At 39.0% G+C, this 16,411-nt stretch overlaps 1 protein-coding gene across 1 annotated transcript in view; it reads right to left on the reverse strand.

Moving 5' to 3' along the window:
• Window positions 1-11,978, reverse strand: part of LOC110443106 (kelch domain-containing protein 8B-like) — a 15,437-nt gene extending 3,459 nt beyond the window's left edge. Inside the window, exons 1-5 of the mRNA XM_021487102.1 lie at window positions 11,889-11,978; window positions 9,785-10,408; window positions 9,130-9,294; window positions 8,539-8,751; window positions 7,805-7,897 (exon numbers count right to left, since the gene is read on the reverse strand). Of these exons, the coding sequence (XP_021342777.1) occupies window positions 7,805-7,897; window positions 8,539-8,751; window positions 9,130-9,294; window positions 9,785-10,397 (1,084 nt within the window). The 5' untranslated portion in view covers window positions 10,398-10,408; window positions 11,889-11,978. The remainder of the gene's footprint in view (window positions 1-7,804; window positions 7,898-8,538; window positions 8,752-9,129; window positions 9,295-9,784; window positions 10,409-11,888) is intronic.
• Between the last annotated feature and the right edge of the window lie 4,433 nt (window positions 11,979-16,411).

Raw genomic sequence — 16,411 nt, forward strand, 5'->3', positions numbered from 1 at the left:
TCAGCCCCCTGGGGAGTCAGCCCCACAATTTGTACAATTTTGAATCCCTGCATCCCATGAATGCTTTTGATTAAATATGATCGATATCCAGTGCATAGTTCTACAGAAGAAGTCATTTGTAGAAATATAGCCAAATTACCCCTTTTTGGCCCCGCCTCTCAGCCCCCTGGGGGGTCAGCCCAACCATTTGTACAATTTTGAATCTCCACCACCTAGGGATGCTTCCAGTCTAATATGGTTGATATCCATCACTTGGTTCCAGAGAAGAAGTCGCTTAAAGCAGTTTAGCCAAATTGCCCCCTTTTGGCCCCGCCCCTCAGCCCCCTGGGGGGTCAGCCCTACCATTTGTACAATTTTGAATCCCCACCACTTAGGGATGCTTCCAGTCAAATTTAGTTAAATTCCAATCAGTGATTAAGAAGAATAAAGAAATTGTTGACGGACGGACGAGGTGAGCTAAAAATTATACAGTGATGACAGGGGACAATTATTTTAATACTCCATTGTTTCAGAAACCAAAATATTTAGGTACGTACTTGTATAAAACATTTTGATACTTCCCGAAAATTGTTTTGATTTTTTAGAAGATTTTTAGCACTTAGATTGACGTTTCATCTTTGTACTTTAAATGTGTTTTTGTTATGTGTATTACTGACTTCAAATTTTAAAATTCTTCACCATTTTTCAACTTTAAAAAGCAGTACTGAAACATCCTACTCTTCGGTACCAAAACTCTTGGTACCAAACAACTAGGATTCTAAAACAGACAGATCTAGACCACCAGCACATATAACCCTGTTGACATACCTAGACCATCTGCACAAATACCTCTGTTGACATACCTAGACCACCAGCACATATAAACCTGTTGACATATCTAGACCACCAGCACATATAACCCTGTTGACATACCTAGACCATCAGCACAAATAAGTCTGTTGTTATACCTAGACCACCAGCACATATAACCCTGATGACATACCTAGACCACCAGCACATATAACCCTGATGACATACCTAGACCACCAGCACATATAAATCTGTTGACATAACTAGACCACCAGAACATATAACTGTACATACCTAGACCACCAGCACATATAAGTATATTGGCATACCTAGACCACCAGCACATATAAGCCTGTTGACATATCTAGACCACCAGCACATATAACCCTGTTGAGGTACCTAGACCACCAGCACATATAACCCTGATGACATACCTAGACCACCAGCACATATAAGTCTATTGGCACAAATACCTCTGTTGACATACCTAGACCACCAGAACACATAACTGTGACATACCTAGACCACCAGCACATATAACTCTGTTGACGTACCTAGACCACCAGCACATATAACCCTGTTGACGTACCTAGACCACCAGCACATATAACTCTGTTGACATACCTTGACAACCATCACATATAAATATGTTGCATACCTAGACCACCAGCAAATATAAGTCTGTTGACATACCTAGACAACCAGCACATATAAATATGTTGCATCCCTAGACCACCAGCAAATATAAGTCTGTTGACATACCTAGACAACCAGCACAATTAACTCTGTTGATGTACCTAGACCATCAGCACAAATACCTCTGTTGACATACCTAGACCACCATCACATATAAGTCTATTGGCATACCTAGACCACCAGCACATATAAATCTGTTGACATAACTAGACCACCAGAACATATAACTGTGACATCCCTAGACCACCAGCACATATAACTCTGTTGACATACCTTGACAACCATCACATATAAATATGTTGCATACCTAGACCACCAGCAAATATAAGTCTGTTGACATACCTAGACAACCAGCACAATTAACGCGGTTGATGTACCTAGACCATCAGCACAAATACCTCTGTTGACATACCTAGACCACCATCACATATAAGTCTATTGGCATACCTAGACCACCAGCACATATAACTCTGTTGACGTACCTAGACCACCAGCACATATAAGTCTGTTGACATAACTAAACCACCAGCACAAGAAACGCTGTTGATGTACCTAGACCACCAGCACATATAAGCCTGTTGACATATCTAGACCACCAGCACATATACCTCTGTTGATGTACCTAGACCACCAGCACATATAACCCTGTTGAGGTACCTAGACCACCAGCACATATAACTCTGTTAGTCAAATTTAGTTAAATTCCAATCAGTGATTAAGAAGAATAAAGAAATTGTTGACGGACGGACGAGGTGAGCTAAAAATTATACAGTGATGACAGGGGACAATTATTTTAATACTCCATTGTTTCAGAAACCAAAATATTTAGGTACGTACTTGTATAAAACATTTTGATACTTCCCGAAAATTGTTTTGATTTTTTAGAAGATTTTTAGCACTTAGATTGACGTTTCATCTTTGTACTTTAAATGTGTTTTTGTTATGTGTATTACTGACTTCAAATTTTAAAATTCTTCACCATTTTTCAACTTTAAAAAGCAGTACTGAAACATCCTACTCTTCGGTACCAAAACTCTTGGTACCAAACAACTAGGATTCTAAAACAGACAGATCTAGACCACCAGCACATATAACCCTGTTGACATACCTAGACCATCTGCACAAATACCTCTGTTGACATACCTAGACCACCAGCACATATAAACCTGTTGACATATCTAGACCACCAGCACATATAACCCTGTTGACATACCTAGACCATCAGCACAAATACCTCTGTTGACATACCTAGACCACCAGAACATATAACTGTGACATACCTAGACCACCAGCACATATAACTCTGTTGACATACCTTGACAACCAGCACATATAAATATGTTGCATACCTAGACCACCAGCAAATATAAGTCTGTTGACATACCTAGACAACCAGCACAATTAACTCTGTTGATGTACCTAGACCATCAGCACAAATACCTCTGTTGACATACCTAGACCACCAGAACATATAACTGTGACATACCTAGACCACCAGCACATATAACTCTGTTGACATACCTTGACAACCAGCACATATAAATATGTTGCATACCTAGACCACCAGCAAATATAAGTCTGTTGACATACCTAGACAACCAGCACAATTAACTCTGTTGATGTACCTAGACCATCAGCACAAATACCTCTGTTGACATACCTAGACCACCAGAACATATAACTGTGACATACCTAGACCACCAGCACATATAACTCTGTTGACATACCTTGACAACCAGCACATATAAATATGTTGCATACCTAGACCACCAGCAAATATAAGTCTGTTGACATACCTAGACAACCAGCACAATTAACTCTGTTGATGTACCTAGACCATCAGCACAAATACCTCTGTTGACATACCTAGACCACCAGAACATATAACTGTGACATACCTAGACCACCAGCACATATAACTCTGTTGACATACCTTGACAACCAGCACATATAAATATGTTGCATACCTAGACCACCAGCAAATATAAGTCTGTTGACATACCTAGACAACCAGCACAATTAACTCTGTTGATGTACCTAGACCATCAGCACAAATACCTCTGTTGACATACCTAGACCACCAGAACATATAACTGTGACATACCTAGACCACCAGCACATATAACTCTGTTGACATACCTTGACAACCAGCACATATAAATATGTTGCATACCTAGACCACCAGCAAATATAAGTCTGTTGACATACCTAGACAACCAGCACAATTAACTCTGTTGATGTACCTAGACCATCAGCACAAATACCTCTGTTGACATACCTAGACCACCAGAACATATAACTGTGACATACCTAGACCACCAGCACATATAACTCTGTTGACATACCTTGACAACCAGCACATATAAATATGTTGCATACCTAGACCACCAGCAAATATAAGTCTGTTGACATACCTAGACAACCAGCACAATTAACTCTGTTGATGTACCTAGACCATCAGCACAAATACCTCTGTTGACATACCTAGACCACCAGAACATATAACTGTGACATACCTAGACCACCAGCACATATAACTCTGTTGACATACCTTGACAACCAGCACATATAAATATGTTGCATACCTAGACCACCAGCAAATATAAGTCTGTTGACATACCTAGACAACCAGCACAATTAACTCTGTTGATGTACCTAGACCATCAGCACAAATACCTCTGTTGACATACCTAGACCACCAGAACATATAACTGTGACATACCTAGACCACCAGCACATATAACTCTGTTGACATACCTTGACAACCAGCACATATAAATATGTTGCATACCTAGACCACCAGCAAATATAAGTCTGTTGACATACCTAGACAACCAGCACAATTAACTCTGTTGATGTACCTAGACCATCAGCACAAATACCTCTGTTGACATACCTAGACCACCAGAACATATAACTGTGACATACCTAGACCACCAGCACATATAACTCTGTTGACATACCTTGACAACCAGCACATATAAATATGTTGCATACCTAGACCACCAGCAAATATAAGTCTGTTGACATACCTAGACAACCAGCACAATTAACTCTGTTGATGTACCTAGACCATCAGCACAAATACCTCTGTTGACATACCTAGACCACCAGAACATATAACTGTGACATACCTAGACCACCAGCACATATAACTCTGTTGACATACCTTGACAACCAGCACATATAAATATGTTGCATACCTAGACCACCAGCAAATATAAGTCTGTTGACATACCTAGACAACCAGCACAATTAACTCTGTTGATGTACCTAGACCATCAGCACAAATACCTCTGTTGACATACCTAGACCACCAGAACATATAACTGTGACATACCTAGACCACCAGCACATATAACTCTGTTGACATACCTTGACAACCAGCACATATAAATATGTTGCATACCTAGACCACCAGCAAATATAAGTCTGTTGACATACCTAGACAACCAGCACAATTAACTCTGTTGATGTACCTAGACCATCAGCACAAATACCTCTGTTGACATACCTAGACCACCAGAACATATAACTGTGACATACCTAGACCACCAGCACATATAACTCTGTTGACATACCTTGACAACCAGCACATATAAATATGTTGCATACCTAGACCACCAGCAAATATAAGTCTGTTGACATACCTAGACAACCAGCACAATTAACTCTGTTGATGTACCTAGACCATCAGCACAAATACCTCTGTTGACATACCTAGACCACCAGAACATATAACTGTGACATACCTAGACCACCAGCACATATAACTCTGTTGACATACCTTGACAACCAGCACATATAAATATGTTGCATACCTAGACCACCAGCAAATATAAGTCTGTTGACATACCTAGACAACCAGCACAATTAACTCTGTTGATGTACCTAGACCATCAGCACAAATACCTCTGTTGACATACCTAGACCACCAGAACATATAACTGTGACATACCTAGACCACCAGCACATATAACTCTGTTGACATACCTTGACAACCAGCACATATAAATATGTTGCATACCTAGACCACCAGCAAATATAAGTCTGTTGACATACCTAGACAACCAGCACAATTAACTCTGTTGATGTACCTAGACCATCAGCACAAATACCTCTGTTGACATACCTAGACCACCAGAACATATAACTGTGACATACCTAGACCACCAGCACATATAACTCTGTTGACATACCTTGACAACCAGCACATATAAATATGTTGCATACCTAGACCACCAGCAAATATAAGTCTGTTGACATACCTAGACAACCAGCACAATTAACTCTGTTGATGTACCTAGACCATCAGCACAAATACCTCTGTTGACATACCTAGACCACCAGAACATATAACTGTGACATACCTAGACCACCAGCACATATAACTCTGTTGACATACCTTGACAACCAGCACATATAAATATGTTGCATACCTAGACCACCAGCAAATATAAGTCTGTTGACATACCTAGACAACCAGCACAATTAACTCTGTTGATGTACCTAGACCATCAGCACAAATACCTCTGTTGACATACCTAGACCACCAGAACATATAACTGTGACATACCTAGACCACCAGCACATATAACTCTGTTGACATACCTTGACAACCAGCACATATAAATATGTTGCATACCTAGACCACCAGCAAATATAAGTCTGTTGACATACCTAGACAACCAGCACAATTAACTCTGTTGATGTACCTAGACCATCAGCACAAATACCTCTGTTGACATACCTAGACCACCAGAACATATAACTGTGACATACCTAGACCACCAGCACATATAACTCTGTTGACATACCTTGACAACCAGCACATATAAATATGTTGCATACCTAGACCACCAGCAAATATAAGTCTGTTGACATACCTAGACAACCAGCACAATTAACTCTGTTGATGTACCTAGACCATCAGCACAAATACCTCTGTTGACATACCTAGACCACCAGAACATATAACTGTGACATACCTAGACCACCAGCACATATAACTCTGTTGACATACCTTGACAACCAGCACATATAAATATGTTGCATACCTAGACCACCAGCAAATATAAGTCTGTTGACATACCTAGACAACCAGCACAATTAACTCTGTTGATGTACCTAGACCATCAGCACAAATACCTCTGTTGACATACCTAGACCACCAGAACATATAACTGTGACATACCTAGACCACCAGCACATATAACTCTGTTGACATACCTTGACAACCAGCACATATAAATATGTTGCATACCTAGACCACCAGCAAATATAAGTCTGTTGACATACCTAGACAACCAGCACAATTAACTCTGTTGATGTACCTAGACCATCAGCACAAATACCTCTGTTGACATACCTAGACCACCAGAACATATAACTGTGACATACCTAGACCACCAGCACATATAACTCTGTTGACATACCTTGACAACCAGCACATATAAATATGTTGCATACCTAGACCACCAGCAAATATAAGTCTGTTGACATACCTAGACAACCAGCACAATTAACTCTGTTGATGTACCTAGACCATCAGCACAAATACCTCTGTTGACATACCTAGACCACCAGAACATATAACTGTGACATACCTAGACCACCAGCACATATAACTCTGTTGACATACCTTGACAACCAGCACATATAAATATGTTGCATACCTAGACCACCAGCAAATATAAGTCTGTTGACATACCTAGACAACCAGCACAATTAACTCTGTTGATGTACCTAGACCATCAGCACAAATACCTCTGTTGACATACCTAGACCACCAGAACATATAACTGTGACATACCTAGACCACCAGCACATATAACTCTGTTGACATACCTTGACAACCAGCACATATAAATATGTTGCATACCTAGACCACCAGCAAATATAAGTCTGTTGACATACCTAGACAACCAGCACAATTAACTCTGTTGATGTACCTAGACCATCAGCACAAATACCTCTGTTGACATACCTAGACNCCTGTCGACGTACCTAGACCACCAGCACATATAACTCTGTTGACATACCTAGACCACCAGCACATATAAGTCTATTGACATACCTAGACCACCTGTACATATAAGACTGCTGACATACCTAGACCACCAGCACATATAACTCTGCTGACATACCTAGACCACCAGCACATATAACTCTGTTGACATACCTAGACCACCAGCACATATAAGTCTGTTGACATACCTAGACCACCAGCACATATAACCCTGTTGACGTTCCTAGACCACCAGCACATATAACTCTGTTGACATACCTAGACCACCAACATATATAACTGTTGACATACCTAGACCACCAGCACATATAATTCTGGTGCCGACCACTCCAACAGCAAAATCTCCTCGCTTTATCTTCATGTCAGGAGCTCCTTCCCATTGTTCTGTAAACAAAAGGAACATAAAACTCTTTTCTGGTGTATATAAATTAAAGACTTACATACAGAATGGAATCACATATTTTTTATTTACTACAATGATATACATTTCATTACAGAAGCGCTGGGATGTAGCACTTTAGTATGGAAAGATTGCAATAGCAGTAATTACTTTTATCAGTTGTAAAATAGCATAATTTCACTTTACATTATTTTAAAGTCTAAACTGATGCATAATGTTTAAATGCAAAATAGATATACATGTACAACATTCCAAGACAAAAAATGATATTTAATGTGCCATTAAAAATTAATATAAAATGTTAACAGGCATATTGATTTATCCTGGTATAATGTTCCAAGGCAAAATGGATATAAAATGTTCTAAGGCAAAACTGATACATTTCCCATACGGCAAAATTGTTATATAATATACAAACTGATACATAATGTTCGCAGGTACTACCAACATAGAAAACAAAGCAGCAAAGTCAACTGACTCAGTTTTCTTCAATATCAACCTATACAGTGTGTTGTAGCGTGAACCACAATACACTGAACCCAGACCTAATAAAGTAAGGGATGATTTGTGAGGAGAATGGGATCAGACTTAATCCCTACAGAGGGTCCAGTAACGTATAACCTACTTGTTTCTGTGTTGAAAAGTTCCATGGCACTGGAGAAGCCCAGGGTGGCAGGTTGGTTGAGACCCCCTATACTGAAGATGTACTTGTCAGCGGCCGCATACATAGCAAATACTCGTTTGGTCATCCCCGGGATGTTAGCAAGCTGTTCCCACTTATTCTGCTCGAAATCGTAACACTCAAAGGCTGCACTTGGAATTTTTCCTTGTCGTCCTCCTGTTACAATGAAAGATTACACAATGATAACACTACCTTAATAGCTTTCCTACTTTCAATTACTGGTACTCCTCACTCATTTGATTGTATTTCAGAATATTGTGCTTTAGAATCTTGTGATTTGAAATGAAAGTAAATGAAAGTAACAAGTTTAATATAAGTACAGCTATTACATCTTTGATTTGACCACAGGTGACCATTATATGCTGTAGTTAAACTCATTCACCCCTGAAATTGTATAATGAACTATTCCATCCTTTGAGTTGGAAGAGTTTAAATGTGTCTTCAGGGGTGAATGAGTTGACTGGAGTGTGGTGTATTACCTGGTACATCTAATCATAAATGTATTCATGCAAGTATAAAAGAAAATTAAATTACCAATCACATATAATTTTCCATTAACAATGAATGAAAATGTAGCGTATCGTGGTACATTCATCCTGGCGTAATTCTTCCAGACGTTTCTCTCTACGTCATAGCTGAGCAGGCTATCGCTGGGGTTAGTATCGTCCGACATCCCACCGACCACATACACCAGATCATCTGTAGATTCAAGATTTATACATATTATTCAGTCAATTTCACAAATGCAATGATCAGATTTATACATTTTTCGTTTTTTTCATTTTTTAATGATTGACTTTATGCACTTTCTTTAACCATTATACTGTAATCATTTGATTTATATATGTATGTTCCTGTAAGAATTATCTCTGAAATGGATGTCTTAAAAGCTATCTTGTTTTGATGTACACATACATACATGTATATGCCCCAGACAACATTTTTCAAAAGTTAAGGTAAAAGGTCAAGGTCAAAGTATAGGTTAAAGTGACCTAATCATTGTACACTGCACTTTGAAATTTGCCATCCCAAGATGTACTTCCACACCAAATCTGGTCACACCAGGTAAAACAGTATAGAAGATATGCCCTGGACAAACTTTTCAGATAGACAGAACCAGTCAAACGTTTCAGAGGGACGGAACCAGTGGGGGATTGATAGTCGAGTTAACTATACAACTTTTCAATACCTTTGATGACCAGTGATAATCCTAGGAGGGGATTCACAAGGGACTCCATTTTACTCCACTGTTTGCTTGCTATAGAATACACTTCTACAGCGTCGACTGCACTCTGTGATATGCCTACACCTCCTATGGCTATGATTTTGTCCTTTACCACTCCACAGGCTGGGGCAGCACGTTTCGTAGGCATATTGTTTAGAGCATTCCACTTTCTCTTTGCTGCATTGTAATGCTCACACGAGTCTAAAGGCTCCCCTTTCTCGTCACAACCCCCTATTATGTAAAGTTCGTTATTGTGCAGCACTGGAGTAGCAAACACTCGAGGATTCATCATCATTTTAAGTGTCTCCCATTTGTAGCTGCCACCTGTAGCCCCAACAGGTGTTGAAGCAATAATAGGTAATTTTACTCCATAAACTACTTCCTTCTTTCCTTTCTTTTTATGTTTAACTTTGTTCTTGGTTCCATTTTCTATTGGAGCTGCCTCTGCACCTCCTGTAGCAGCATCTCCTTCACTAGGTCCTGCCTTCACAGTCTCTTCCTTATCTAGGATTTTGTCCTCCTCCTCGGGGGTTTTGTTCTCCACCGATTCACTCACCTTTGCATCTCCTTCCGACATGGTGCTGTCACCTGTTTCATTGACAAAAGGTGAAAAAATATTTATTTGAAAGTAACAACAATAACTGGTACATAGTTCTACAAGCAAAATCTTCCTTAATTCCAGTTACCAAGCTTCAAGGTAATTAATATGTGCTCATATGATAGGTAATTGGTGATTTTTTTTTATATAACTCACAGAAACATTGATATAATTGACATTAAAAGCTAGCTCACGCCCTCCCGACACACTGACAACTTTCAATGCTTAAATGTTATCCTTCTAATATGGAAGCATCCTTGAAAAACAATTGCTGGAGCCCAAATCTGCAACCCTAGGATGCTCATCTCTTGAAACATAATGCACTGTATGAATTGGTAACATTCCTTCGATAGTTTGGTACTTACAAGATATTCAATTTGATACAGAAAATGCAACAATTAAATAATGTTGATATAAAAAATGCAACAATTAAATAACTTGGCATTCAACCAAGTTAACAGGAATTGCGTCATTCGTTTCATTGACTCACCTGTCTGTAAATCATAGCTAGGACATCAATGGAAAGCCTCAAGGCTTATAGTAATGTTTCAATATAAGTATTTCATATTGATATTGATAAAGTGTGCTCTCCAAAGTTACTACCAATTGTCTGGACATCTGATCCGTCGCATACCATACTGACAAGACATATTTAAATGATTGATAATATTTGAGGAGGTCCATTCAATGAGCATACAGCTTCTCCTTGAAGCTGATTAGCCAATCTAATCCAGCTTCTGATGCAGGAGGTTTACCATTCAAGCATCCAGAGCTGGCTGGACTTACCAGCTTGTAGCTATAGGCCAAAATTTAGCCCATTATTTTAAAAAAAAACGCAGTTATTTTGGTCTTACCAGCTTGGTGCTCCATTTGGTTTTTTTTCATGTGCTGAAGATAATTTTGCTGCGATAACGTAGCTATTGACGACGAGAGATTTTTTTTATATATCGCATCCGGGGCAGAGGAGGCCATGTATTAATATTAGTACTAAAGACAATTGTGACCACTTGTGAAACATGTGTTTATATTTGTCACATATACGGTCGGATTACTGGTACTAGCCTCGTCTGTCAATACACCTACAGTATAGGTTTATTTACAGACCAGCCTAGTACCTGTGGTCAAGCAACACCTGTGCTAATTAGGGACAACAAGTAACACTCCGACAACTTGTATCTTTCTCAAACATGTATTTTGTTACAATTGATTTGAGAACATAATCTGATTGCCACGGAATTAGGTCACCGATAACGAGATATCTTAAATTAATAAGAAGCAATTTCGTCCACATGCATTTCGTACTAACGAAATGCAATCTTACGAAATGTCTATTTCTGGGAGTTGCTTCACATGGCGACCACATTGACCATGGCCATGGGTTATGCTTACAGTGAAAGATCATTCAGGAAGAGTATTCTGCTACTGTAACCGCTTTGCAATACCTACGACTGACAAAAATTGAACTCTTACCGATCTGTCATATATATGACCAAAGGATAGAAGGCGTCGGTTGCTTAGATGTTGACAAGCACCGCTTCCTATTAAATGAAAGGGCGCCCCCTTGGAAAATGAAAGACAATTCGTCACAAAAGATGTGTGTATTGCTTTAAGTCATCATGTGAGTAATAAGTGAAATTCAAACTTGGTTTTGTGATAAACTATGTTATTTCATAGATTTTGTCTGCAAATATTTGCCATACTATCTGTGACAATTGAAACATAGATTAGGGAAACACTTGGTAAACAATATTTTGGGCCGAATCTGTAGCAAAGGACGGCAACTCTATAGGCAATGCTTTTAAAGGTATCGCACCACAATTGATGTCGTGATAGCGGTTTATAGCGTTTAATCCTCTGTGTTCTAATAGGGACGTGTTCAACTGTCGGCGCCAGCAGCGTCGGGGGGTATGATAATCGTATACAGTGACGTTCCATACGCCTTTCACCGTTACATCATTTTCTTACTATATATATGTTCTTTTTTTTGTTATTACAATACATTTTACTGACTTCGTTTTTTGTCCAACTTTGAAAGTTTTTGCAGTGCTTTCATAAGTTACTTTTTACAGCATTCCCATAGACACAATGAGAAATTTTGCCGTAAAACTATTTTGATCAATTAACTATTATGTTTAAATTCTAACTGAGAAACGAGTCAGTAATGAATACATATTACAGACAGGAGGGCTGGATACTTTTATAGTTGTATGCCAAGTTTCATCACATGGGACGAAAATAAAGTTTAAAAAAATCTACTCAAAAGAAAATTAACAAACACCTTATATTAACATTTCCACTGCAAGTTCCTCGATAAGTATTACCAGGAGAACTTGCGTCAAGTCACAGGGCTATGATTAACGCAATTGGATCAGCGTCACTCTGCAGCTTCTTCTCCCGCCTCGAATAACATGAGACAACCTGTAGAAGCAAACATTTTGATGACATTAGGCTGTTCCAGGAATCTCGTTTGCACTGACGACACGAGAAGATACAAGAATTTTATTTATAGTCGTATATATGAAAACAGAAACATTAGCTCTGAAGAGCTATTATTACGACAAAGCATAAGAAAAAATATCATAGCAAAGTAACAAAGATATAAAACAACTATTGCTAAGTATGAGAGAATTGATTAAACATATTAATTAAAAGTACGTAGATAAGAGCAAGCACAAATCTCATGCGAAAATGTTGGGTGACTATAATCCGAATTATTCTGACGTTTTATCGACTTTTTTCATATCGGTCTGTCGTCGACTAACCACGTTAACCGACGACAGACCGAAAAAAGTCGATAAAACGTCAGAATAATTCGGACTAGTGACTAAAAGCACATGGCTATATATATATATATATATCTATCCGCCTGAAGAAGCCCTAGAAGGCAGAAAGGCCTAGCGGACGATCTGAAAAAATTGTTTTTATTCTATATATATATATATATATATATATATGATAATATAGCAAAGTGTAAAAAATGACCGAATAAGCACTAATATAGTACCATCTAAAATACATACAGAGTGTATGGAGCATGGTAAAGGTATAGTAAAAATAAAGTTAAGAGGATAATTAAAACATAAGATGACGATAAGGCATTTCTAGTTGTTATACAGCAAGTAAGCACTACATAGCGAATTATATAACAAACACATTATGTAACAAATTAAGCACTACACGCAAATTATATAAACAAACAAAAACACTAGCAGCTTGCCATCACATTAACAAATAGCACTACACACAAGTAACATAGCGACAGAGCACAGCAAGCAAAGCACATGTCTTCAAAGCATTTCCAGCAAACTACACACAAGTAACATAGCGACAGAGCACAGCAAGCAATCACATGTCCTCAAAGCATTACCAGCAAACTACACAACAAGAAAACGCACTAAAAGGTAATATAACTGGCAAGTAATGTCAGCAAAGCATATGACATGCAAATCATCTCAAGCACGCTACACAACAAGCAAGCACCATAGCGAAATTATAAAACAACTTGTAGTTTGACATAAACACATCAATATCGAAAATATAGGTGAATATCTGTATTTAGGTAAATAATAACTTAAAATTTAGAATGTAAATATAAGGATTGAACGGCATTTTCTCTGTGTGTAGAGAACGTAAGTGAGTGTAACCCTTGGAGTATCGAGGCTCGGGAAACATGATTATCTCGGGGAAACGACTCTTCAGGTCTCCCTCGCACCAGGGCAATAAGTATATGACGTGGATGGAACCGAAGGGGTGTAAAATCAACGAAGAATGGTACCACAATTTAACAGTTCCTATCGGTATACATTTTACAGCATGAGATAGTTAAATAGGCGGGGTATATGTACCATTAGCCTCGTGCGAGCTTGTGACATGCCGCCTCGTGTGAGCGTATCATGACGTGCGAGCTTGTGACATGACGTGCGAGCTTGTGACATGCCGCCTCCTGCGAGCGTACATGCTTGCTTGTGACATGCCGCCTCGCCCGAGAGTACGTGCTTGCTTGTGACATGCCGCCTCGCCCGAGCGTACGTGTGAGCTTGTGACATGCCGCCTCGTGCGAGCGTACGTGTGAGCTTGTGACATCCCGCCTCGTGCGAGCGTTCGTGCGAGCTTGTGACGTGCCGCCTCGTCCGAGCGTACGTGCGAGCTTGTGACATGCCGCCTCGTGCGAGCGTACGTGCGAGCTTGTGACATGCTGGGTGTGGTTTCCAGACCTGGATCATCCACTGCTTCTTGGATGGGCATCAAACTTTGTATGCTATTGGTACATCATCGGAAGGCGGTGTGTTGCATCCTAAAACGAGGTCACTGTGACTTGAATTTGATCTTAACCTCAATTCCTAAAAACATGGTTTTCGGAGCATATCTCAGGTGTAGTCCGAATTATTCTGACGTTTTATCGACTTTTTTTTTTAAATATCGGTCTGTCGTCGATTAACTATAATCGACGATAAATCGACGACAGACCGATATAAAAAAAGTCGAGAAAACGTCAGGGGTGGCGGTATAAGAGTATTAGCAAAACGCTGATATCAGAATATTGCCGAGCGCTGATATAAGAGGGTTGCCGAGCAGCGTTTTTTATTTCCTGTGTTACACATCTGCAACATACGTGGATTTACAAACAGTATATAATACAAAAAATATATGGTTCCACCGGAATGTATATCGGTATACATATTTCATATTCTGAGTCTCTTTATAAATATCGAGCAGACTTTTATCAATTATCTTTTTGAATAACCTTTCTGTGACGTTAATGAAATCAAATATATTTAAATACACGTGAGGGTTTTACCAGTCTTATCGCATAGCAGAGCTTTTTAGGGCACTTATCTCAAAACGTCTCGTAGAATGAAGCCAACATTTTTTCACGAAGGTTGTGAAGATATGTAGATCAGATCGCCTACTTGGATCCGGCCATGACCGATGGCAGGCAGTGGTTATCCAAGGTTTAAAAAAAAAAAAAATCTTTGATAATTTACTTTGCGTAGTTTCACTCTTATCTAGGCCCCCTAAACCAGAATTATTTTACTCAATCATATCTCATTATTTTTTAAGTATTTAAATGTGTGCCTTCCTAAAGGCTCTCGTGATATTTCAAAAGAAATTTAATGAAATTAATCTATTACCTATGTCAATTACATCACGTGTGTCAATTCTGTGGTTTTATTAGGAATGTAGTTTCTTATGTGATATATCAAAAGGTGAAAATATACTTTGTATGCATATATATTATGTATGTAGCTTTTACCTGAATGTACGTAATAATGCATAAATCATACAACGACATCAACTGGAGACTGTTTGTAAGTTATTGCTTTAAATTATACTATAAAGCTACATTTATCCACCCCATTCATATATGCTTTCGATATTGTACGGTAAAGACCTAAGAAAGGTTTGTAGAACTACACAGAGAGCTATTTGTTTATTTCGGGGATCTTTAGTTAAATTAAACACATAATATGGGACATATATTCGTAAATTTTAATATGAATTGTAAAATACAAACAATAAAGGGCGGTATGTTTAAGATATGTTCAACTTTTACAAAAATAAGTGCAGTTCATTTAAAAAAATACTGTGTATGAATTATCTCCCCTGAAACCCGCATTGGTTCCAGTGGGTGATCTCGGAACCGGGCCTGGCAGATTTCAGACGAGAAGGAAAGCGACTGGTGGAGTCATGACCGGCTAAACCAACAACGAATCCGTTCGACACTCCGGCCGTGGTAAGTATCAGTCGGAACGGATACTGATAGCCCTTAGACAACTTCCTGACAGAAGTAGAGTTTTGCGTGCCCCGCCCACAGGTTGTTGATGGTCCGTCAGACACGCTCCTGACCTGTCTGACCCGGCCCCTCCGGCCCGAATGACGTCACTTCGATCCGTGGACACCACGGATACATACGAATCTTTGATGGAATTTCTCCACACTGACCCCTGCTATTATAAATTGTACTTCAAAAGATTTTTTCGAAAGTTTAAAAG

Source organism: Mizuhopecten yessoensis, unplaced genomic scaffold, assembly GCF_002113885.1.
Source record: "Mizuhopecten yessoensis strain PY_sf001 unplaced genomic scaffold, ASM211388v2 scaffold716325, whole genome shotgun sequence".
Taxonomy (NCBI): Eukaryota; Metazoa; Mollusca; class Bivalvia; order Pectinida; family Pectinidae; genus Mizuhopecten; species Mizuhopecten yessoensis.